Source organism: Palaemon carinicauda, chromosome 9 (assembly GCF_036898095.1).
Source record: "Palaemon carinicauda isolate YSFRI2023 chromosome 9, ASM3689809v2, whole genome shotgun sequence".
NCBI classification, from domain to species: domain Eukaryota; kingdom Metazoa; phylum Arthropoda; class Malacostraca; order Decapoda; family Palaemonidae; genus Palaemon; species Palaemon carinicauda.
Genome location: NC_090733.1, coordinates 118284148 through 118309441, shown reverse-complemented (window position 1 = coordinate 118309441; position 25294 = coordinate 118284148). Strand labels below are relative to the sequence as shown.

The following is a 25294-nucleotide window of genomic DNA, read 5'->3' as shown; positions in this document are numbered from 1 at the left end:
GGCAGTAGGAAGTCCCCATAAACAACTGGCAGGTTCATTTTCCCAGGAACTGACTAAAGGAGGGAAAGTGATGACTCCTGTTAACCCCCTAATGACATGAGCATGAAGATGAGGCAGGTGTTGGGCGAGGTCACTACCAAGGACAGATAGACAGTCAAGGATGTGCCTATATTTGTGTGCAGGATAAGACAGTTGAATGTATGGTTACTTATGAGAGGAGGCTTTGCATACATATAGCCTTCTCCCCCTCCAAGGATGGGGGGGGAGAGCCTTAAATAAAACATTTATAAAGGAAAATTGCTTTATCTTGTTGCTTACCTGCATCTGGCATCAGATCCAGTTAATAACGCAGCATCTGCTGCACCCTATCTTAAGACAAGATGGAAGGAGCTAGGTTTGCTACATAATCTGTTAAGAAACTACCACTGGGCCAAGGATTCAGGTATCCAAGTACCTATGGATATGCTGATATAGATAATAGGCGAAAAAGTTGTCTGTCATTACTAGACTCTTATATACCAGAAATGTATCCCTGATACTTTCTTCCCGAGAACTGGAATAGACTCGACATGTGACTTCGCGCTCTCAAATTTGGGGTGGTCCTTTTGTCTCCTAGCCTGCAGGAAAAAACATGTCTAATTGCACCACAAAGCCAGAAAATGTTCCAGGGTCTTACCCTCTTATTCTTTCTGTAGCTGTAGGAAGTCAGTGTCCTCCTAGGACAGGAATGCATGTCATACTATTCCCCACTAGTCATTCTTATTAGGAAGAGATGAAGGACTCAAAGCCATAAATGGCTGGGTTCTAGGTGCTGAACAAGAACTCCTGAACCAAGATGATGAGATCTATCATTCAGAATGACTTGAGACACAAAGTAATATTGTGTCCCACTTGCTTCATCAGGGCTAAGCTAGTAGAGAACAGTCTCAAGTTGAAGACCTAGCTACTGTTTGTCCCACGGGTTAAAGCAGGATCGACTGAGAGACTTGCCAGCTCATGTAAGAGACAAGGATACAATTCAGTATGTGGTCACTTGCCAAACATTAATGTCTTTAACCACCTGTTGAGCCATAAATGAAACTGGAAAATAGGTGGAAAGTAAAGAGCGTCTAGAATTCCTATGGATGTTGGAAGGTGTCCTCGAACGCTGTCGACAGACTGGCAACAGGAAGCAAAATTCTGAAAACTCCCATCCTACTGAATGGAGAGCAGGTAGAGTAATGATGTAGGGATCACAATTAAACATCACACAACGGCCTTGTCAATTGAATGCATTAGCTCAAACAATCCTCCTGCTTAGATAAAGCTTGCAAATATCTTTTCTGTATTGTCAGGTTCCCAAGAGTAAGCCTCCTTCCGTGGGTTATATCCTGAGACACGTAGGATACTCAGATGGGTGCCCCATCCCTTTCCCAGATACTTCTTTGGACGACAGATTCCCAAGAGAGGAGGTCCCACAATGAGGATAATCATGCAGCTACCAGTTAGATCGTCCATTATTCTTGCTCCAATGAAACAATAAATTCAGGAGAATGCTGGTTGCTGACTATAAACATCTAATATTACTGTAGTGATTGCTAGGGAGCAGCCCGTGAGGAAAAGGCCTCTCTGTCATTGACACAAATGAGTGCAACAAACTCGTTAATATTAAATTAAGTCTTAAAGATCTTTACCTTCATAAGTTATCAGACTAGGCCAGGTACCGTAGGCTCGATAATTCTCAAAGTTCTTCAAAGAGTCCTTTCTCCCACAAGTTTGCACTAACTGGTCCAAGAGCAGAGCAATCCCCTGTAGAGGAAGAGGGTATGAAAAAAGTGTTGGCTGGTCTCCTTCAATGACTGAACTGCTTCTGCCCCTATATGCTCTCCAAAGTTATTGGGCACTAAAGGCCTTAGCCTTTGGAGAGCTGATGGGAGAACCTGGCACCATATGACATGTAGCAACATCACACTTATGCCTGTCTTTCAGTGGCGAGGAGCCTTGCCAGCAACTGTGCAAGCCGGACGTAGCATCTTGGTACCTGTACAAGTGCTGAGATCAAGCCTGATAAATCACCTGTTCGAATGCATCGGGTGCACACAAGTTGGAAGATCTTGATTATCTGGTAAATTCTCAGAGTGGGAAGCCATCATGCCCTGGAAGATCTTGAGCTTTGATAGATTCCAATGTGGTGGGGTAGGAAAACTGAGAAGGAACAGATAATAGGTGACAGACGTACTAGTTCCATAGAGACTCTATAGTAACAATCACCTGATGAATGAGCGAAAATTCCATTCATGTGGTTCCTGATCAAGGAGAGCGGCCAATCCTGTGCTGAATGATGATCATAGTGTCCTATTGCATGGAGACCGAAGAGCACTTGGACTCAGAGCATGAGGGGTCAGTCAGCAGGACCGATGATTAAAAGATACATGATGAGACGGTCTACTGATATCACCCTGCTCCTCATCGACAATATCACATTAATATCCAACAATCATTGACACCGAGTGAGTGGATCACATGTGCGTGGAGAGTTGATACTCAGGATACAAATAGTCTGGGGATGTGCATCTCAGGTGGACGTGAAAGGCGGTACAGTACCTTCCAAGTCCGTCCACTTGAAGGGCACTACGCTCCAAGTCCGTAAGTGTGAAGACTAAGCATGTGAGCTCGGTGTGCAAGAATCCTGGTGCCCATGAAAGGCAGCACAGTTGAAGACCGTACATGCGGAGATCTTGCGCATACTCACAAGAGAGTGTGTCCTTGCCAGTACGCGTGAACACCTAGCACGCATGCATGGACGGCAATACAGTACATTCTGAGTCGGTATTCGTATAGACCTTGTGGATGGAGCGAGTACAAACTATGCATGTGGAGACTGTGTGATTGGAATCATGTTGCGTCTGTAACCCCTTACGCATGGAGCTGTCTTGGTGAAAGTGTCCTCACTGGTTTATGCGGATCAAGGGTAGAAGACCGAGAGCTGGTAACAAGGACATGAAAATCTGTACCAAGTACTGCTTGCTATGTACTGAGAGATTGTCTGGGAGACACAACTACCCTTATTGATCTTCTTAGACAACGTCATCGTCATTGGGGGAAATAACAGAGCTCTATCGGGGGGAAGTAACAGAGCAGACATTTCTTCAAGACGGGACAAATCTCAAAACACACCAATTGCTTCACTCTCACAAAACAGACACATCCTCCAGGAAGGAGAAAGAACGACGATGGCCTTCATCATCTCCCCAAAGTTGAGTCCGCTGACGTTCCTTCCCATAATGGAATAGTTTTTGGCTGTTATTCAAGAGGCAGGTTTCTGTTACTGCACCGTCTCTCACATGGGGAGAGAAACGGTAGGGGTCGCTCATATGCAAAACCTATTCATTGGCCTTCCTTAACATTCTCGATGTTGTCTTAACTTGTTCCTCTCTAGAAGAGCTCACATAAGGTACTTCACAGTCAGCACGGCAATAACTTCATACGCCGACAGAGCACATCAATATCTATGGATTACCAACTTTGGGATTATGTTGTCTTTGTCAGAAGGCCACACAAGTGAGGAAACAAATAGCAAACAGGAATGCTGTCCACCAGGAAAAGAATGAGAATACCTCTACAGTTATCAGGAAACCACTGCAACCTCTTCTTCTTAGCTTCTTTTACACACAATCTGCCAACAAATCTATCTAAAAGAATAAGCAGCCATTGAGAATGTCAGGAGTATTCCTGTACTATTCGGTAGCTGAAAAAGCAAAGTGGGAGCTTAGTGGCTTATCATGTGGGCAGGGCATACCTCCCGCCCTCCAGCTAACTACTGCCACCTTGTTAAGCTTTAACAGCTGCATTCAGCTTTGCTGAAAGCATACTCCTATTAGAATAGCCAAAGCTTGAAAACGTGTAGGAATAAATTTCCATCTATGTATGTTTAATAACTTAAAGCAATGAATTATAAGAACATTCAGTCATTTACTTGATTGTAATTATTTTTAGCATTTATTATGAAATCTTAAACAAAAAAATTTTCATTTATCAGTTAAAAATAGGTTACAATTTGCTAAATGAGACAAGCAAGTTGCACATTGACAACAATGACATAAAGGGAGAAATTCATCAATACAATGCACACAAAAAAACAAACCAGATAACTTCAAAATGAAAAGACAAATCGAATAAAAATCCTTAACACAGTCTAAAGCAAATACGAGAAAATATAAAAAATAAATACAACTTACCCAAACTTAATTTGGTCTGATCCAGCCAAAATAGCCTGTACAGTCCATTTAGCCAGCTTACAAGCATTGTTTTTCAGTTCATTGGCCAAAACAGCACCCCTCTGGGTGTCCAGCTTCTGACGCCAGTCGACTCCTCCAGAGAACTTTGAATCCCACTCATTAAGTGCCTAAAACAAAATCATATCAAGTTAACTTATATAATTCTATGAACAATATATAAATAAAATGAGGTACTTATACAAAATTTACCAAATAACTTTGATTAACTAAGTAAAAACAAACCATAGGTAAGACCAAGATCAGTTGCGTTTCCTTTTGCTCTTTTCCAACTTGGTCAGGTCATTGCCCACTCCCTCAAGAATGAGTTTCTAATAACACCCAGTAAAGTTTATACTGACACAAGAGAGGAGTATCATACTGTACGTGAATATAAGGACACTCAATTAGAATGAATCAAGTTCTAGTTCCTTTAATATATTTTGCCATGTCCCAGCAAATACAGGAATGAACATTTACCCAATTCCATCCTTAATTTTCAGACATTATTAATCAGTTGGAATTAAAAAGCAGAATCAATTATAACAATACAAAAAGCAAATCTATTCCAATGAACAGTCACCTTCCATAAGTTTCTAAGCAACAGCAATGTCTGATAGAGCCTCAGCATCAAACAAGAGACGTTACATGAATTCATGATATGACGTTTGGTAGACTAAAAGTTTTCAGTCATTGGAGATGCATAAGTAAGAATTCCAGAAATGCTTTCATTTAATTATAGGGGTAACCTCTTCCCAAAATAAATTGATCCATAGTCATTGTGAGAAGTATAATTAACAATTTCTGAAGTTACTAATTTGAATCTAATAATTAAAAAGATATTTACTTTGTCTCTTATCAAATGTGCTACTGATGCTCAGAAGCATATTTTAAAGTCTTCCCTCTAGACTTAGGCACCTTTTCTGGATAACGATAAGATCCCTACAGCTGTGGAGCAAGTAGTCTATCTAATACTACTAACCTTGATGCCTTGCAAAATTTCAAGCGATACCAAGAGATTATCAATGTCGTTTCTTCAACATCTTTACAACACCTCTAACTTTGATTCCTTAAGAACTTTAATTGGTGCCAATAGGTCAGTAATTTATAGGTTTTTCAAAATTCAACTTATACTTTATATAGTTTGGTGATGGGCTCAAGGGAAGACATCATATCGTAATTCAAAACTAGATTGGGCAACTCATCCGTCTTGAGTGATAGAAGGGTTCAACACTAAAACTAACAGGTAGTAGGTTGGCAAGGGCACCAGCCGCCCATTGGGATACCTTCGCTGAGGAGTTATTGGGTCTTTTGACTGGTCAGATAGTACTACATTGGATCCTTCTCTCTGGTTACAGCTCATTTTGTCTTTGCCTACTCATACACCTAACATGTCTGGCCTATTCTTTCCACATTCTCCTCTGTTGTCATACACCTGACAACACTGAGATTAGCCAACAATACTTCTTTGCTCAAGGGGTTAACTACTCCAATGTAATTGTTCAGTGGCAACTTTCCTCTTGTTAAGGATAAAAGAGAATCTTTAGCTATGGTAAGCTGCTCTTCTAGGAAAAAAACACTCCAAAATCAAACCAATGTTCTCTAGTCTTTGGGTAGTGCCATAGCCTCTGTACCATGCCCTTGCATGGTCTTGTATACGAGTTCCCTTGCTTGAGAGTACACTCAGGAATACTGTTCTATGTTATTTCTTTGAAATTTTTATAATTTATACATGAAAGATCTAATTTAATGTTGTTACTCTTCTTAGTTTATTTTATATAGACTGTTTATTACTTATCTTGTAGCGTTTTATTTCCTTGTTTCCTTTCATCACTGGGCTACTTTCCCCCGTTGGAGTCTTTGGGCTTATAGCATCTTGCTTTTTCAAATAGTGTTGTAGCTTAGCTTGTAAGAATCATAATAATAATTACCAGCCTTTCTATTTGGTTTAATGATTGTCTATCTTAACTAAAACAAACTGCAAAAATTCAGATGTCTTAAGTCGTCTTGGAAGTAGTTATTCCTGACACCTCAGAATAATCAACATCCTAGTTTATCTTCAATAACTTGTTTGGATATCTTTCAGAAATACGATGCATTAAAGACTAAAAGGAGATACCTAATCTGATTCTTCTTCCTCTATATCTAAAGGATTTTCCAAGATATTACTAAACTGTTGTTAGTTTGTTTATCTCATTGGGAACTATTGTTTGTTTGATTATCTCATTGGGAACTGTTGTTCATTTGTTTAATTTATTGGGAACTGATGCTCATTTGTTTAAAGGGACTCACTTTGGCAAGAGAGGTACTTGACCCTAAATTTACCTAATAAGAGACAAAGAGTATGTGATGAGCTAGTGACCAAACTTACGAGCAAATGTTGCACACTGCCATTTGAAACATGATGCAACCAAACAGTTTTAACCAAACCTTTAAAAGATTAATTTTAAAAGCAAACATTTTGACCTAATGGAATCATGATTTGCCAAAAAATCCACTTACTTAATAAAGGTTGTTTAGGGGCTCTTACTTCATCAAGAGCAGTGATATTATGATCAGGACTACCTTTTAGGCACAAGGAATAAGTGGTTGTTTAAATTTTAGCAAGAGGGATATCAAAGCTAGACTTGTTAGGGCTGTAGCAGTTAGAGGCTGGACTGGCATTATCACCATCCCCTCTTATCAACTACCCTAGCCATCCCCAAAATACGCTTATTTTACGCTCTGAACTCCTAATCTAATCTGCAGCCATGAAACATACTTTTTCAAAGAGGAGCAGCAAGGCCTTCACAGTTCAGATTCATCACAAGGTTCTCTCATTACAAAATTGACCCACACCACAAGACAAAGAAAGTGCGGATCATGATCACTTGTAAACTATTCCCATAAACAGGAACCTTCAAACTTTTTTAGCCATAACCAACTCTTACTATGATATTCTCACAACCCATACAGAAAAATAATTGTACAAATGACCAGGAATATCAAATACAAGGGTAAAAACTGAAATGCAATAATGGTGTTAAGAAGGCATTACAGTATACTATAATCAGAATTATGAACAGGACTCCGTCGCAATTCTGGGAGAAGATATCTTTAAGCCACTAAAAAGTAAAATAAAATAAATACCAACAATCTGGAATGCACTTCTGAACACCACCAGAGCAACTTTCAGACTGAGGCAATACATACTAAGCATATTATTTTCTGTTGATGCTAGTTGGTCGCATTGCTATACCCGGCACTAGAGGCACCAATATATCAGAAAGAAAGAAAATAGAAAAATTTCAAAGTTTTAAGTTGACAAATCAAGCTTCCCAGAAACTGATGCAGTATGAACATCAGGGTAATCATAAGAAAATATTTTTTTTAACGTACAGATGCAGTATAAACATCAGGGGAATCGTAGAAAAAATATTTTCTTCCAAACCTAGGATCCAGGGAAATAACAATCATCATTGTCAAGAGTGATCATCATCTACAACCATTTATTTTTATGCAAATATAATATATATTAGAAAGAATTACTAGATAAAAAAAGAAAAAAATTCCAAAGCATGTGGTAGATCAGAATTTTGAAGGAAAGATATCTTTCAGAGAAAATGAAAGCACAATTACCAAGTTCTGCAGGATTAATGTACGAAGGACATTAAATACAATGAAATAAAAAAGTTATATACTGTACTAACCTTCATATTAATGAAATGAATTTCATTGTTTGGTGCCGACTGAACAGCATCGTGCTCTGTGCGTGCAACAAGGTGAATATCGTTACCCAGAGACCATTTACGATACCGATACCCCACAGGGGCAACTTCATCATCTTCTTCTTCATCCAAAAATGGATTATCATGTTCAAACTTGTGACGGTTACCATCCTAGAAATAGGAAATAAGTTTCCATTTGAGTGTCATTTGCCACCGACAATGAAACAGAAACTAAAAATTTCACAAAGTGCATTGGATATTACATACAAAAGACTACAGTAGCTTTTACCAATTCTGTACTTATTCATTCTTTAGGAATAAGCAAATTTCAATCATTAAACTGTTAATATTGAGTGTCATACAAGAAAATAGCAAGAAATTCATTATCATATATATAAAGATGTTAAATAAAATCAAGTTTGAATTAGCAACTTTCAATCATTACAAGAAAATGGCAACAAATTCATTATCACGTATTAAAAATGTTAAGTAAAATCTAGTTTGAATTATACAAACGATTCCTGCCATGCTTAAAATGATATTTTGATTATAAAATAAATTTTTGAATATACTTACCCGGTGAATATATAATAGCTGCTGCTCCGGCGGCTCAACAGAAAAACACAAAAACTCGCGAGCGATCGCTATGAAGGTTGCGGGTGTGCCCACCAGCGCCAACTATCGGCCAGATACCGCATATACATGTAAACAGCTCCAATTCTTCTCATCCCGCTGGGTCTCTATCGGGGAGGAAGGGGGGGGCCTTTAATTTATATATTCACCGGGTAAGTATATTCAAAAATTTATTTTATAATTAAAATATTTTTAAATATTTAACTTAGCCGGTGAATATATAATAGCTGATTCACACCCATGGTGGTGGGTAGAGACCAGAAATAATAAAGTTTACAGCGTATATGCTTGGAGTTTTTGACAGTTATATCATAACAAAACCCAAATATATATACAGTGATACCTCGGTAGTCGAACGACTCTATACTCGAACAATTCGGAGTTCGACCAAAATTTTCGAGAAATTTTTGCTGCGGTGCTCGACCAAAAATTCGGTACTCGACCAGCCGAACACGTGACGACCGCATGGGCTTTGTGATGATCGCGCCATCTCGGCCACTCTCGCTTGTTCGGGAAGCATCAGTTCTCTCGAGAGCGTCACTCAGACAACGCGCGATCAGCATTCGTTGTGATTTAGTGATTTTCAGTGCTTTTAATTGCTTTTTTAGCTTTCATAATGAGTCCCAAGAAAGTAATGAGTGTTAAGGGGAAGGAGAAGAGGAAAACAGTGCGAACAACGATCGAGTTGAAGAAGGAAATTATAGCGAAATATGAGAATGGTGTACGAGTGTCCGATTTAGCGGTAGAATACGGAATGGCAAAGTCGACCATTTCTACGTTTTTAAAGCATAAAGAAATGATTAAGAAGGCGAATGTTGCAACGGGAGTTACGGCGGTAACTAAGCAAAGGCCACAAGTGATTGAGGAGATGGAAAAGTTGCTTTTAATATTTATTAAAGAAAAACAGTTGGCCGGGGAAAGTGTTAGTGAAGCGTTCATTTGTGAAAAAGCGTTGCATATCTATGAAGAATTAGTGAAGAAAAGTCCGAGTACCAGTGAAAGTGATTCATTTACATTTAAAGCGAGCAGGGGTTGGTTTGAAAAGTTTCGTAATAGAACAGGTATTCATCGTGTTACTAGGCATGGGGAGGCAGCTAGTTCGGATCAAATTGCAGCCGATAAATACGTGGGGGAATTCGATCGGTACATAAATGAACAAAATTTGATCGCACAACAAGTCTTTAATTGTGATGAGACTGGGTTATTTTGGAAGAAAATGCCAGCCAATACGTACATTACCAAGGACGAGACGAAGATGCCAGGTCACAAGCCAATGAAAGATAGGCTAACATTGTTGCTGTGTGCAAATGCAAGTGGCGATTGCAAGATCAAACCCTTGTTAGTGTACCACTCGGACAACCCCCGGGTGTTCAAACGAAATAATATTTGTAAAAGTGCACTACCAGTTATGTGGCGCTCGAACACTAAATCTTGGGTCACAAGACAATTCTTTACTGAGTGGATAAACGAAGTGTTTGCCCCCCAGGTTAAGGCTTACCTCATTGAAAAGAGCTTGCCAATGAAATGTCTTCTGGTTATGGACAATGCTCCTGCACATCCTCCAGGTCTCGAGGATGACTTGAAAGAAGAATACAGCTTTATCAAAATCAAATTCTTGCCCCCCAATACTACTCCCATACTCCAGCCCATGGACCAACAGGTCATTTCAAACTTCAAAAAACTCTATACCAAGGCCCTTTTCAGAAAGTGTTTTGAAGTGACCAGTGACACGAAGTTGACCCTAAAGGAATTCTGGAAGGAACACTTCAGCATCCTCAACTCTGTTAACATGATTGACCAAGCTTGGCGAGGTGTGACCTATAGGACATTGAACTCTGCCTGGCGTAAGCTGTGGCCATCATGTGTCACAGAGAGGGAGTTTGAAGGTTTCCAACCAGAGGCGGGTCCAAGCACTGCTACCCCTGTAATTTCTGATGACACTGATGTCGTTGAGGAAATTGTTGTCATGGGCAGGAGTTTGGGGCTTGAGGTCGACAAGGATGATATTGATGAGCTTGTAGAAAGCCATTCTACCGAGTTGACTGTGGAGGAATTGTTGCACCTGCAACAACAACAGCAGCAGGATCTGATTGTGGAGCAGGAATCTTCAGAAGAGGATGAGGTAAGGGAGGATGTTCCAAGTTCTCTCATCAATGAAATTTGTTCCAAGTGGGCAGATGTGCAGGCTTTTGCTGAAAAATACCACCCAGAAATTGCAGTAGCAAACCGGGCAGTGCATATGTTTAATGATAGTGTCATGTATCATTTTCGAAGAATACTGCAGAGGAGGAAGAAACAATTAACAATAGACCAGTTTTTCACAAAAGAAAAGAAAGCTGCTACATCAAAGCCTGTTTCTCCTCCAAAGAAGAGACAAAGAAGAGAAGAAACCCCTGAAATAGATCTGCCCACCCTTTCATTGGAGAGAGAAACAACTCCTGAAGGAGAACTACCCCGCCACATCATGGAAGGGGACTCTCCTTCCAAGCAGTAACCTCCCCCTTCCATCCTCTCCACATCCATCCCTGTATGCCATCGAACCGCTGCTCAAAGGTATGTTCACTACAGTACAGAAAATGGTTTAAAATTGTTTTATTTTAGTACAGTAAATGGTTTAAAATTGTTTTATAGGATTTTCTGACCAATTTCATACACATTTAGATAATTATTGTTGTTTAGGTACACGTTTTATTAATATTTTGGGCCTGTTCGAGTGCTTGGGAACGGAATAGAATATATACCATTATTTCTTATGGGGAAAAAAAATTCGGTACTCGAACAAATCGGAGGTCGAACACGGATCTCGAACGGATTATGGTCGAGTACCGAGGTATCACTGTAGGTACCTGGTAAGGAAGTTGACTTAGACGATTACTCTGCCTTGTTAGTCTGTCTTCCTCACGAAGCCCAGCGATCCTCATAGGATGCTGAAAGACTCCCAGGAGCTGAAGTATCAAGGGCTGCAACCCATACAACAGGACCTCATCAAACCCCTAGTCTGGGCGCTCTCAAGAAATGACATTTGACCACCCGCCAAATCAAAAAGGATGCGAAAGGCTTCTTAGCCTTCCGTACAACCCAATTAAAAAAAAAACATTTCAAGAGCAGATTAAAAGGATATTGGAATTAAGGGAATGTAGTGGTAGAACCCTTACCCACTACTGCACTCGCTGTAACGAATGGACCCAGTGTGTAGCAGTCCTCATAAAGAGTCTGGACATCTTTTAAGTAAAATGACGCGAATACCGACTTGCTTCTCCAAAAGGTCGCGTCCATAATACTTTGCAGAGATCTATTTTGCTTAAAGGCCACGGAAGTTGCTATACCTCTTACTTCGTGCGTCTTAACCTTAAGTAAGCATCGGTCTTTTTCATTCAAGTGAGAATGAGCCTCTCGTATTAAAAATCTGATAAATTATGACAAAGCATTCTTTGACATAGGCAATGATGGTTTCTTAACTGAGCACCATAATGCCTCAGATCCACCTCGTAAGGACTTGGTACGAGCTAAGTAGAACTTAAGAGCTCTAACTGGACACAGCACTCTTTCAAGTTCGTTGCCTACGATCTCTGACAGGCAAGGTATATCAAAGGACTTAGGCCAAGGACGAGAAGGCAGTTCATTTTTTGGCCAGGAAACCAAGTTGAAGTGAACATGTGGCTTTTTCTGTAGAAAAGCCGATGTTCTTACTGAAGGCATGAATTTTACTGACCCTTTTAGCCAAAGCCAAGCACACTAGGAAAAGCGTCTTGAGGGTGAGATCCTTCAGGGAGGCTGAATGTAATGGCTCAAACCTGTCTGACATGAGGAACCTTAGGACCACGTCTAAGTTCCATCCAGGAGTTGCCAAACGACGTTCCTTAGAGGTCTCGAAAGACTTAAGGAGATCTTGGAGATCTTTATTGTTGGAAAGATCTAAGCCTCTATGACGAAAGACCGAAGCCAACATGCTCTTGTAGCCCTTAATCGTGGGAGCTGAGAGGGAGCGAACATTTCTCAGATGTAAAAGAAAATCTGCAATTTGGGCTACAGAGGTACTGGAAGAGGACACAGATGCTGACTTGCACCAGTCTCGAAAGACTTCCCACTTCGACTGGTATACTCTGATGGTAGAAGCTCTCCTAGCTCTCGCAATCGCACTGGCTGCCTCCTTCGAAAAGCCTCGAGCTCTTGAGAGTCTCTCGATAGTCTGAAGGCAGTCAGACGAAGCGCGGGGAGGCTTTGATGAACATTCTTTACGTGGGGCTGACGTAAGAGATCTACCCTTAGAGGAAGACTTCTTGAAATGTCCAGCCATTGAAGTACCTCGGTGAACCACTCTCTCGCGGGCCAGAGGGGAGCAACCAACGTCAACCTTGTCCCTTCGTGAGAGGCGAACTTCTGCAGTACCTTGTTGACTATCTTGAATGGTGGGAATGCATATAAGTCCAGATGAGACCAATCCAGTAGAAACGCGTCTATGTGGATTGCTTCTGGATCTGGGACTGGTGAGCAATAGATTGGTAACCTTTTGGTCAACGAGGTGGCAAAGAGGTCTATGGTGGGTTGACCCCAAGTCGCCCAAAGATTCTTTCACACGTCCTTGTGGAGGGTCCATTCCGTGGGTATCACCTGACCCCTCCGACTGAGACAGTCTGCCAAGACGTTCAAGTCCCCCTGGATGAATCTCGTCAACTGGGAGATGCCTCGATTTCTTGACCATATGAGAAGGTCCCTTGCGATCTCGTACAGCGTGAGGGAGTGTGTGCCTCCTTGCTTGGAGATGTACGCCAAAGCTGTGGTGTTGTCTGAGTTGACCTCTACCACTTTGTTTCGAAGAAAGCTTTCGAATTTCATCAAGGCCAAGTGGACTGCTAATAGCTCCTTGCCGTTGATGTGCATGCTCTTCTGACTTGAGGTCCACAGACCCGAGCATTCCCAACCGTCCAGGGTCGCACCCCAACCCAAATCCGACGCGTCTGAGAACAACACGTGGTTTGGGTTCTTGACTGCTAGGGATAGTCCCTCTCTCAGACTGATATTGCTGTCCCACCATTTCAGGCATGCCTTTACTGGTTCGGAGACTGGGATTGATACCGTCTCTAACGTCTTGTCCTTGTTCCAGTGAGAGGCTAGAAGGAACTGGAGGGGCCGAAGGTGTAGTCTCCCTAGCGAGAAAAACTGCTCCAGGGATGAGAGAGTCCCTACGAGACTCATCCAACTCCTGACTGAACAACGTTCTCTTTTCAGCATTAGTTGGACTTTGAGCAGGGCTTGTTCTATTCGGGTGGCAGACGGAAAAGCCCGAAAAACTGGACTGCGAATCTCCATCCCCAAATATAGAATAGTCTGGGATGGGATCAGTTGGGACTTTTCTAGGTTGACCAAAAGTCCCAACTCCTTGGCCAGACCCAACGTCCAATGTAGATCCTGCAGACAGCGATGACTGGACGATGCTCTGAGAAGCCAGTCGTCCAAGTACAGGGAGGCTCGGATTCCCGAAAGATGGAGGAATTTTGCCACATTCCTCATGAGCCTCGTAAACACGAGAGGAGCAGGACTGAGGCGAAAGCACAGGGCTCGAAACTGGTACACCACATTCCTGTAAACAAACCTCAGAAACGGTTGGGATTCCGGGTGTATAGGAATGTGGAAGTATGCATCCTGAAGGTCGAGAGAGACCATCCAGTCGCCTTCCATTAATGCTGTCAAGACAGCTTGGTAGACTTCATCGTGAAGTTTGTCTTGACAATGAACACATTGAGCGCACTTGCCTCTTACGTACTCCTGCAGTGAACGTGGCTGCCAGATCATTGGAGCCATCCCTGATAGTCCTGTTCCTGCAGAGAACGTGGCTGTCAGATTATTGGAGCCATCCCTGATAGCCTTGTTAATGCATGACATAATTGTACAGCAAAACTTCAAACGCTCGAAAAAACTCCTAACAGGAGATGGTCTAGCTCTGAAGCCGACCATAAAAACTTGGAGCGTCTCATGGCCAGGCGCCAGGGAGAGTCTATGAGGTTTGAGAAGTCTATCTGGGCAGAGGCAGGAACTCCCAAGCCGAGAATTTCTCCCGTGTCATACCAGACGCTCGCTCTATAAGCCAGTTTAAAAGGAGGGAAAGCAAAGGCTGTCTCCCTCAAACTCCTCCTGGTGATCAACCAGTCGCCTAGCAAACGTAAAGCTCTCTTAGAAGAGCGAGAGAGCACTAGCTTAGAAAACAACGGCTTCGAAGTAGCTAGGCCTAGTGTAAACTCTGACGTTTAGGCGAACGAGGAGCAACAGTTACAAAATGATCCGGACAAAGATCCTTAAAAATCAGCATGATTTATTTAAAGTCCATAGAGGGCTGAGCAGCTTTAGGCTCCTCTCCGTCTGACAGAGTCCACAAGGGAATATCAGTAGGAGGGGGATCAGCAACTTCCTCATCTGAAGGAACCTCGTCCGACAATTGCCGAGTCTCAAGCAAGGGAGAGACCTGCCGTGGTAGCAATGCTTGACAAGCAGAGTCCACACACAAAGGAGCATCAGTAGCAGTCAAGGACGGTACGTCATGTAACTGCTTAAAGGACTGACCAGCAACAACAACAGGTGCGGGAGGACGCTCGACGTCAACTCGAGACTGCCTTGACTGCCTAGACTGAGCAGTCAAAACAACTCTTGACTGCGGTGCTTGACGCTCAACGTCAAAACAAGTCAACTTCGCTGGTTGGGGAACGTCCTGAACGTCAACAAGAGCATTCGGCAGCAGCAGAACGTCCACAAGCGGCTGAAAGTCAACACTGGACTGCATCGAGTGAGGCTCTACAAAACGTGACTGACGTGACTTTGTAACGTCAACGTCAACAGGACGAGCAAAGGCTCGTTTGGGCGGCTGACGGCCAGGATCTCGATCAGCTAAGCGGCGAGGATCATCGTGAACTCTCAGCAGAATAGTCCTCCATAAGAGAGGCAAGCTTATTCTGCATGTCTTGCAGTACAACCCATTTAGGATCAACGGGAATGGGTGCGGTAAGAGACGAGGGTAACGTCTGTGACTGCAAAACCTTGCCTACACTAAGACTCTCGGAGCCTGTGTTACGCTTCTGTTTAGGCGTCGAGCAGTCTTCCGATGACTGCACAGGGTCAGAGCTGTCCCAATGGCTACAACCAGGACGCTGGACCTGTCCTGAAGGGACTGACTTTCGCTTTAAGGGTCTCGAAACCTTGCTCTACGGTTTCTTACGCGATAAGCCTTCGGATGACGAGGAGAAAACCGTCTCGCTCGTCTTATGGTAGGGGCGGTCTTGACGAGACACGCCTGAAACCATAGAGGGAACGTCTGTTCGTTGGTTAAAGTCTCTCGAACCCATAAGTCCTACGACATTACTTCTCCCTGGGGCATGGGAGCTTGCAAGAGGTCTCGGACTAGGCGAACGACAGGCACGAACAGACGAACCCTCTGTCGCAACACTGATAACACTTTGCGCAATTATCACTTTATCACTACAATTTTCTGTTTTTGCACTTACTTCACTGAAATCGAATTTTTCAATAATTTCACATTAGGCATGAATAAAAACTGATTTCTACCTGAAGCACGCAATTCTCCCCTACATCAAAAGGTTATAATTGTGAAATAAGTCGTATAATGTAAGCACATTAATACAAGCAAAAAACAGTAAACATATATATCGAATAAAACGGAAAAATATAAAGATAAAAGGATCAGTGACTGGGGAGGAGACTAAACACTAGTTCATTCAAAACTACGTTTTCAATCTCTCACCGTACAGTGCCTTGGGACGAGAATAAAAACTAAAAACGTTTTATCCTTTCTCCCCGTACAGAGACTTGGGACGAGAGTAAAAAAAAAAAAAACTGACTCGAGAACAACATTACTCGCTTGGGACGAGAATAAAGATCGGAACGTTCTCTCTTCCTCTCTCTCTCTCTCTCTCTCTTGATTTCACACCGAAGAGAAAAGCCCACTCACCTTTCGTCAATAAACAGGTTATTTGACCAAAGGAAAAAACTGAAAGGACTAAGAAAATGAAAATTAACAAGTTCCTTTAAATTAGTATTTAAAACATTTCAGTTTGAAAGAAGAATGAACAAAACGTCAAAATCGATTTACTCTTTCTGCAAAGTGAAACCGTGATTCTCTCTTTCTCTATCGTAACGATAGAGCGCAAACTGCGTAGCATAAATAAACCAAACGTTAGTTCATCTTTGAAACAGCACGAAGACTATTCAAAGAAAATCTTTCATAAAATATCTAATAAAAAATATTCATTTAATAACTCTTACAGAGCAAATGATTTAAACTTAACGAAAATAAAAGTTGAATGGGCTCAACGTTGTTTAACTTCGGTTTCCAAGTTAGGACCGCCTACTCTCGAACAAGCGCATATAAACAAAACATTAAAATTTATATTGATGTTTAGTATAAATGGAAAGCTAATCGAAGAGGCCTAATAAAGGCGGGTGAGATATAAAATATATAGAGGAAAATCTATAATTAACAACAACAATTTATAACGTGATAAGATAATTGCTAAAAGCCTAAAACACACTTCCGTATTAAGGGAAGAGTCGGCCATTTTGAAAAGTCAAAGAAAGTCCAAAAAACAATCCAAAGTAATCAACAATTAAATCTATCCAAACAAGAGTTCAATAGTTTAAGTTGAAGATAAAACACCTGCACTGCGAAAGCTCAAACCAAAAGGAAGTACTTCACCAAGACTGTTGAAAAACTCCAGGTTAACAGCGAGTAATGGTACGTCTTGTCGATCAGACCGACAGAGAAGAATTGGAGCTGTTTACATGTATATGCGGTATCTGGCCGATAGTTGGCGCTGGTGGGCACACCCGCAACCTTCATAGCGATCGCTCGCGAGTTTTTGTGTTTTTCTGTCGAGCCGCCGGAGCAGCAGCTATTATATATTCACCGGCTAAGTTAAATATTTAAAATGACCCATTCACTGGTAAAGATACAGTGAATGATTTTAATCAAGAGCATCTATACAAACATAACCAAATACTAAAACTGGATAAAAAAATGTGCAGATATACGAGAAACACTAACAAGATCAGTAGAGTACATACATTTTTCAAAACTTGCTGGGAGAAATTGTGATTGATGAAAGTAGCTTCAAGGGAGAGATTCCTAGGAGAATTGAGAGAGTTGCCCTCTTCCTGAGGGGGCTCACTTGATGTTTCACTAACAGTCAACAGATCTGCAACATGAAAACTTAAATAAGTTGTGCATCAAAAGTTGTAAGACAACACAGCAATATCTTTGTCTAGCTTTCCAAGCCATCTGAAAAGCAAATATTTACAGTAAAAGTGAAACAATTATCATTCAATATTTGAATCCTACTTTTACTAAATCACAATCTCCCTACTTTTCTGAAATGGAGTTAAATTCCTTTGTCTTCTTGTTACCCTGTGGCCTGAGCTACTTACAGATTGTCCGCCTGCCCACATCTATTATCATAATTTGACTTTTTGTATAGTTCAGGTGAATATCACACACTAAAGCACTTAGTTAATGCTTTATTATTATTCAGTACACTACTATACAGTACTTTGATTAACCAAAACATACTACAGTATACAGTATCTTGATTTATTACTATTCAGTACACTGCTATACTTTGATGAACCAAAATAAACTATACAGTATAGTACCTTGATGAACTAAAAGTTTTTTTGTTACATACTAATAAAAAGAAAGTTTTATAAAATATTGGTAAGGTGATATGTTCCCTCACATGCTAGCAGTATTATCATATGTCCCAGTTGATTTGACCTAACCTATATTTTAATAACAATGCTAGTAGCATTAGTTCACAAAATCAAAAGGGAGGCACCTCCATAACAATCTCTTTCATATAAACTTAAGAGTTGGCTACATTACTACTGTATACAGCAAGAATACATTATACTTTAAGTATTACAAATAAAATAAATTCCAAATGTAACCTATTCCATAACATACAAATAACAGATCATACTGAAAAGTAATGAATCGCCATTCTTGTATTTTGAAAATCACACAAGCTCTTAATTAGTGAGACTGTTACAGTACAGTATATATGAATTATTGACATAGTAATCTACTCTACTAGATTATAATACATGAAAATGTAAGTCTTCAAATTTTTAATTCAATTATCATGGCTCAATAAATCTAAAAAAAGCGAGACTAATTTAGGAAAAAATATCATGTAAATAGATAAACTATAAATTATTCAAATACTATAGAGTATTATATATTTATACTTGCCTCAACAATAACAATGTAAAAAAAAAACTTACCGAACTCAGAATCATCTCTCTTATCAAAGAAAAGTTTTCCAGCAATTTTCTGAACGACAACATCCCAGGAATTGCTTGACCGTGTACAGCACATGATGGTGGAGAGAATGGCATCAGTAGCATAAACATTACTTCCATCACTCTTGGTCAGCTGTTAACGAAAGAAAATGGATTTAATGTGCGATCCTCTTGGTAACCACAATGTATCAAACACCAGTCATCACAAGGAGAAATTGTTCAATTTAAGTAAACTGTAGTCCTGATGAAAAACCTGTGTAGCATAATTAAATCTCTGGTCTTCGTCCCACCGATATCAAAGTAACTCAAGACCCAGCAGCTTACCTGCACTTGGCCTGGGCACCAACTGCCCGTTGAGATACTACCGCTAGAGAGTTATGTATGAGGTCATTTGACGGGCCAAACAGTACTACATAGGACCCTTCTCTCTGGTTACAGTTCTTTCCCTTTGCCTACAGAGACACCAAATAGTCTGGCCTATTCTTTACAGATTCTTCTCTGTCCTCATACACCTGACAACACTGAGATTGCCAAACAATTCTTCTTCACACAAGGGGTTAACTACTGCACTGTAATTGTTCAGTGGCTACTTTCCTCTTGGTAAGGGTAGAAGAGAGACTTCAGCTATGGTAAGCAGCTCTTCTAGGAGGACACTCCAAAATCAAACCATTGCTCTCTAGTCTTGGGTAGTGTCATAACCTCTGTGCCATGGCCTTCCACTGTCTTGGGTTAGAGTTCTCTTGCTTGAGGGTACACTCGGGCACACTTCTATCTAGTTTCTCTTCCTCTTGTTTTGTTAAAGTTTTTATAGGAAATATATATTTTAATTTGTTACTATACTTAAAATATTTTATTTTTCTCTATTTCCTTTCCTTACTGGGCTATTTTCCCTGTTGGAGCCCCCGGGCTTATAGCATCCTGCTTTTCCAACTAGGGTTGTAGCTTAGCATTTAATAATAATAATAATACCATTCTATGAATGTTTCTGTAATTGAACTTCACAATTTACCAGTGTTTTAACAAATCCTAGAGTTCTCCTAGTTCCATTCAAAGGTTCTTTCTCTAAAATTCTCAACCTAAACAATAATTACATAATCAGAACTACTTACTAGAATTGGACAAAAATAAACAATCAGGTAATTCTGAACCAAACAATGCTAAAACACCTAGATGAAGATAAACTCGGTAAAGTAAACAAAATTTCTTAATGCTGTATTGAATGCTTACCTGTCTAATAATTGGATCATCAGTGGTAGTGACTTTGTGGAAGATTCGATTGATACGAGTTAATTTCTTTTCATTCTTGACAGTAACTCGGTCATATGCTTTATCATAAAATTCAAGAGACCCACAGAGGTATCTGTAAGAAATAAAGAAAAAATAAACCCATTATAAAGATCAAAAGCATCATTTATCTTTGTTTAAAATTCTGGTATATTGCAGAGAAAATTACTTTAAAAGTAGAGCACTTACAAGTCTTTGGGATCCTCTACAGTGGGCAGAGATAATTTGGCAAGACGAGGGAAGTCCATTTCCTCTATAACTTTCCATTCTGGCCTCACCGTAACTGATGCATCACGATTCTTGATAGGAGGGTGACCACCGCGATTCCAACGATTACGCTGGTACTGCTGCTTCTGCCAGTTACTTTAAAGGAAACACAAAATTAGAACCTAACATACACAATACAAAATTTCAACCTAAGTCACATTTGATCTGCTAGACTAAACTTTATACTCAGAGGACTGAAAACTTACTCTCTCTTGTTGCCCTTGCCAAGAACCTGCATCTGCTGTCCCTTTTGGTTCCTCTGATTCTTCAAGTTACGCTGGTTGCGCATGTAACGACCTCGCTGATATAAGGGCTTTGGAACATTTGTCTTGTAGACTTGCTGGAAAGTTGACTCATCTTCCTCATGATAGTATGCATATTGCTGCATACTTCCAAAGGTAGACTGGTATTTGACTAGAAAAATAGATAAAACATATCTTAGACTATTCACAACAGAGGGCAATCAAATCAATTACTGTACAGCATATCCAAGTTATAAAGTATGCTGTACAAGTAACAAGAAAAAGTACAGTGTGTTATGTATATTTGCACATTAGGTTTACATCAGTTAAGATCATTAACAATCATGAGAAGCACTATAATAGTTTACATTAACAAAATATAACCCTACTTCAAATGAGTGTCATCATTTTCATCATTAAGATAGCTTAATTCTAAAAGTTCAAAATGAAAAATATTATGGTCAAAAGCAAATAAAGTGCTCAAGAGGAAGAGATTAATATCCATTCGACCACTCATCATATAGGACAAAATTATCAGAATTCCATTAGTACTTACTTGCATAACGTCGATCTTGATAAGTTGCCCCAGTCCAATCTGACACCTGAAAGAGAGGTAACGTTCACTGTATAAGATAGAAATTAGCATAACAAACTCAAAACAAAAAACCTAAGACAACTAAATGTCTGAGCTAAAAGTTTGTGTACACAACATGTCACTGTCCAAAGAAAGACATGAATTGAAGGAAAATTTGGGTTATGCCAATACAATATATGTATATACAATATATTTGTTATCTTAGCCAAGATAAACTCTAGGGGACTAAGTGATATGAAAGAACAATCAGCATACTGTACAAATCTAACCAAAGCTGTAAGAAATGCATGTAACTGGGATTACATAGAACTCAAGTCCAATCATGTCTGTATTGTACTTTAATCTTGCCACAAAAGGAAAAAGGCAAACAAAACACAACCATTCAGAAATTTTTAAAAGGAAACAGTAAGCCGTGCTTAGAGGCAATTCTTCAAATGTGTGAGTCGACTACAGCTTTATCAACTTTAAATATTATGACAGGTTCCCATTAAGCTTTACTTATAAATATAAAATGAGTAATAATTCTATATTTCCAAGATGAATTCTGACCATACCAACCATCTACAGTACAAACTTAACCCAGGATAAACTCAACATCGCTGCTCTGCATATAACAGATTCGAACATGTGACAGGTGTGTACTGGGCAGAACTTAAAAAATATTAAGGTGACACAAAATCAAATCTTGTATTTTGTATAAATAAACTCAAAATACAATATTGAATATTAGATCATGATAAACAACATTTTTTTTCCATTGAAAAAAATGATTAGATAAGTACTTTAGTAATAAACTTTCAAGTCTATCAAAACCTATCACGTACACCGACTCTATTCCCTCTCTGCTTTCTGGACACCATAATCCCTTCAAATCTCTACCAACAAGGGCATGTCAGTATAAATTAAATATGGCAGTATTCCTGAAACTAGTTATTTTACCAATTTTTTACATTGGTAGTTATCCAGTTAATTACCTATTTGTGATGACAGCAACTATTTTGTACGGAGTGTTAGGAGGGAAGTTTTAGTAAGGAAACGTTTTGACTGGATACCACCGATCACAAGGGTAGTTTTGTAATATAATAAAGTGTTCTAAGCTATGCACTTTACCAGATAATGACATTACTGGCAGTGAAACAGTAAGGTTAGAAAGACCAAAGTCACCAAACTAAGAAGTATAGAAATCTAGTGGATTTTCTTTGTAATCAATTACAAGGGTAGTTTTGTAATAAGTGTTCCAAGCCGAGCATTTTACGTATTGATTGACATTACTGGCAGTGTCATAGTTAAGTTAGAGAGACCAAACTAAGAAACATGTCCGGTGCATTTGCTATGCCAGTGATTACATGGGTAGTTTTGTTGATAAGTGACATTTTAAACATAAAACTGTCGGCCCTGTTTATACACCTGAATCAGATTACTCAGATTTCCACTATTAAGGCAAGATATTACAGACTAAGTCTCAGTCAAAGCTTAAGATACGGGTGTCTAAAGGGTTATCGCAGAGTGGCAAAGCATCCTGATAGGTAAGGATACGACTTCTAGGTTAGGTTAGGTTGGGAAGTATAGGTTAGATGTTCTTATGTTTATTTCCGTTTTAAAATTGGACCTTGTTAGAGACTGAGAAGTATGTGTTAGAAAGAAAACTGAACTCAAGAGAGAATTGCAGCTGTTAGTTTGTTGTAAGTGTTGTTTCTTTCTTATTTTTCTATAAAAACTAATTTTACTCTGTAAGTTTCTTTGTTGTTTTGTTGGTTTCTGCTGTTATTCTCTTCCATAATTCATTAGTTTACAAAAGGCCACCCGAGTCTCCCCATTACTGCTGGGTGGTGGTCATCGGAAAACGATAATTTTGCAGAAGATAATGACATCAAAACAAAATGAAACAAGAAAAATAAAAGGAAAAAATGGATTTTATTGCAAAAATGACTGGGTGGGACTATTGAAAACTTACTGTTGTTTGTGTTGGCTTCTGCTATTATCATTTACCATAATTGGTTAGTTTTCATTTTATCCCACCCCAAACCCCTGAGTCCCACCTGGAGTTCCTCCATTACTGTTGGGGGTTATGTTGGGTGGTGGTAATCGGGAAAACAATACCCTGGCCGAAGACCACTTCAGAACACAAAGTAACAAGAAAACTTAGTATTTTTTATGCATACATGGCTGGATGGAACAACATTTTGAACAGAGAAAATTGTATTTCCTGTTGTAAATAATGTTTTCACTAAATTTAAACTTCATTTCAACAGCAAATAAACCTAAAACCCGTTAGACCATCTAAGAACGGGGATAATTTCTCAGAAATCTAATACTTGTAGTTTATGCTCGGCCGCGCGGTCGCTTTGTAAGTGGAAAAAGAAAAACATCAGACTCCTACATACTGGCAGGCAGTACATGATAAGCTGCGCATGCTAACCCCATTGATTATTATTTCTTGAATAATTAAGTTTTTATTTGCTGTGAAAATAAGTGTTATTTTCGACGAAAATGGACTTTTTCGATATGAATCAACCGTTTTTTTAAAGTAAACTTTTCCGTCCGAAACTATAATAAAACCCATGGATGCAATTAAATAACAGGGTTAATATATGATACTCTAATTTCTAGTGAAAATGGAATTCGCTATAAGAAATGAACTAGTGCTGGCTAGTTTGGTATTTTTCTCTCTATATATTTAATAGGGGCTGGGGCATAAGAACTTACGTATCGGTCTATTAAAATGTGAAATATGTTTTTCACTCTAAGTCCATTGTTTACATCTGAGAGACTGAAGGGGACTTATTGTACATGCATTTTTTCCCATGGTTTGGGGAGCTTTCTGTGCATTTACAATGACGTATTTGTCAGGAGGTTTTTTTTAAACCAATTATCAGTTTACAAGTATTTCTTCATAAGTTCCCGGATGTTGTTCTACAACAGCCATTTTTTTCCCACCTTCGTGTTCAGTTTCCACTTAACCACCATCTCGTAAAGACATCTCCAAGAGGGAACTTGAGGGAAGCACATCGATCTATTTCAAAATTTGGTGTAAAGATTGGCAAGAAAAATAAAAAGGTGACGGTGTCAATCATAAGGTAAGGAATTATTTGTGATTTACTTTTTCATAATGGAAGGATTTATTTGTGATTTACTTTACCATATTGAAAGGATTTTGTGATATACTTTTAGTTTGTGACCTGGGAGGGGGGGGGGTCCGGTTAGGGGGTTGTGACCTAGGAACTACTAGGTTAGGTTAGGTGAGTTTGTTAGGTTCTGTACTCTTTTACAAATCTTAAAAGTATTAAATAATCATGTTTGGCCACTTTTCAGCCTATTTACATGAACCATATATTTATTCAACTGGTTATCTTGGGCTTACTTTGCATTTCTGACCATTATTATTAATGCAAATCACTCGTTTTAAGACATTTCCCCACCCAAAAAAACCCCAGTTTCCCACTGGGGTCCCCCATAATTGTCTTTATAAAAGGGGGTCCAAAAATTCATGAACAAGTGGTTTGCCCCTATAATCATGGTCAGAAATACCTAAAACACAAGATAGCGAGTAGGAAAAATATATGCTTCATGTATTTGGCTACAAATTAAAATATCATATATTTACCAATAACAGAAATAAAGCACCATATGAGAAAAGTCATTCCCATATGTTTTAAAGGACATATTTTCTTGACTGATCATATTCAAGTATAATGCTCTGGTTATATATATCTCTATCTAATCATTTGTGGTCATTTTACGCAGGCGTGGTCATTTTTGCTACCTCTCAAAAGGAATAACTACTGCTCTCAGCGTTGTATGGGGAGACACCGTTAGGGTAGATTATGTTCCATATGTTAGCCATGAACTTAGCATATACCTTTACACTTATATTATAGATTATATTCAAGTATAATGCTTCGGCTACATATATCTCTAATTATTTGTGGCTATTTTACGCAGGCGTGGTCATTTTTGCCACATCTCAAAAGGAATAACTACTGCTCTCAGCGTTGTATGGGGAAACACCGT

General features: G+C 39.6%; 1 protein-coding gene across 2 annotated transcripts in view; it reads right to left on the bottom strand.

Annotated features, from left to right (window-relative positions):
- LOC137647098 (eukaryotic translation initiation factor 3 subunit D-like) overlaps nt 1–25294 on the bottom strand; it is a 33896-nt gene that overhangs the window by 8171 nt on the left and 431 nt on the right. For both annotated transcript variants that reach the window (XM_068380324.1, XM_068380325.1), the window contains exons 2-9: nt 21245–21290; nt 20653–20860; nt 20369–20542; nt 20123–20255; nt 18878–19028; nt 17663–17793; nt 7943–8131; nt 4218–4384 (exon numbers count right to left, since the gene is read on the bottom strand). In XM_068380324.1, the coding sequence (XP_068236425.1) occupies nt 4218–4384; nt 7943–8131; nt 17663–17793; nt 18878–19028; nt 20123–20255; nt 20369–20542; nt 20653–20860; nt 21245–21290 (1199 nt within the window). The remainder of the gene's footprint in view (nt 1–4217; nt 4385–7942; nt 8132–17662; nt 17794–18877; nt 19029–20122; nt 20256–20368; nt 20543–20652; nt 20861–21244; nt 21291–25294) is intronic.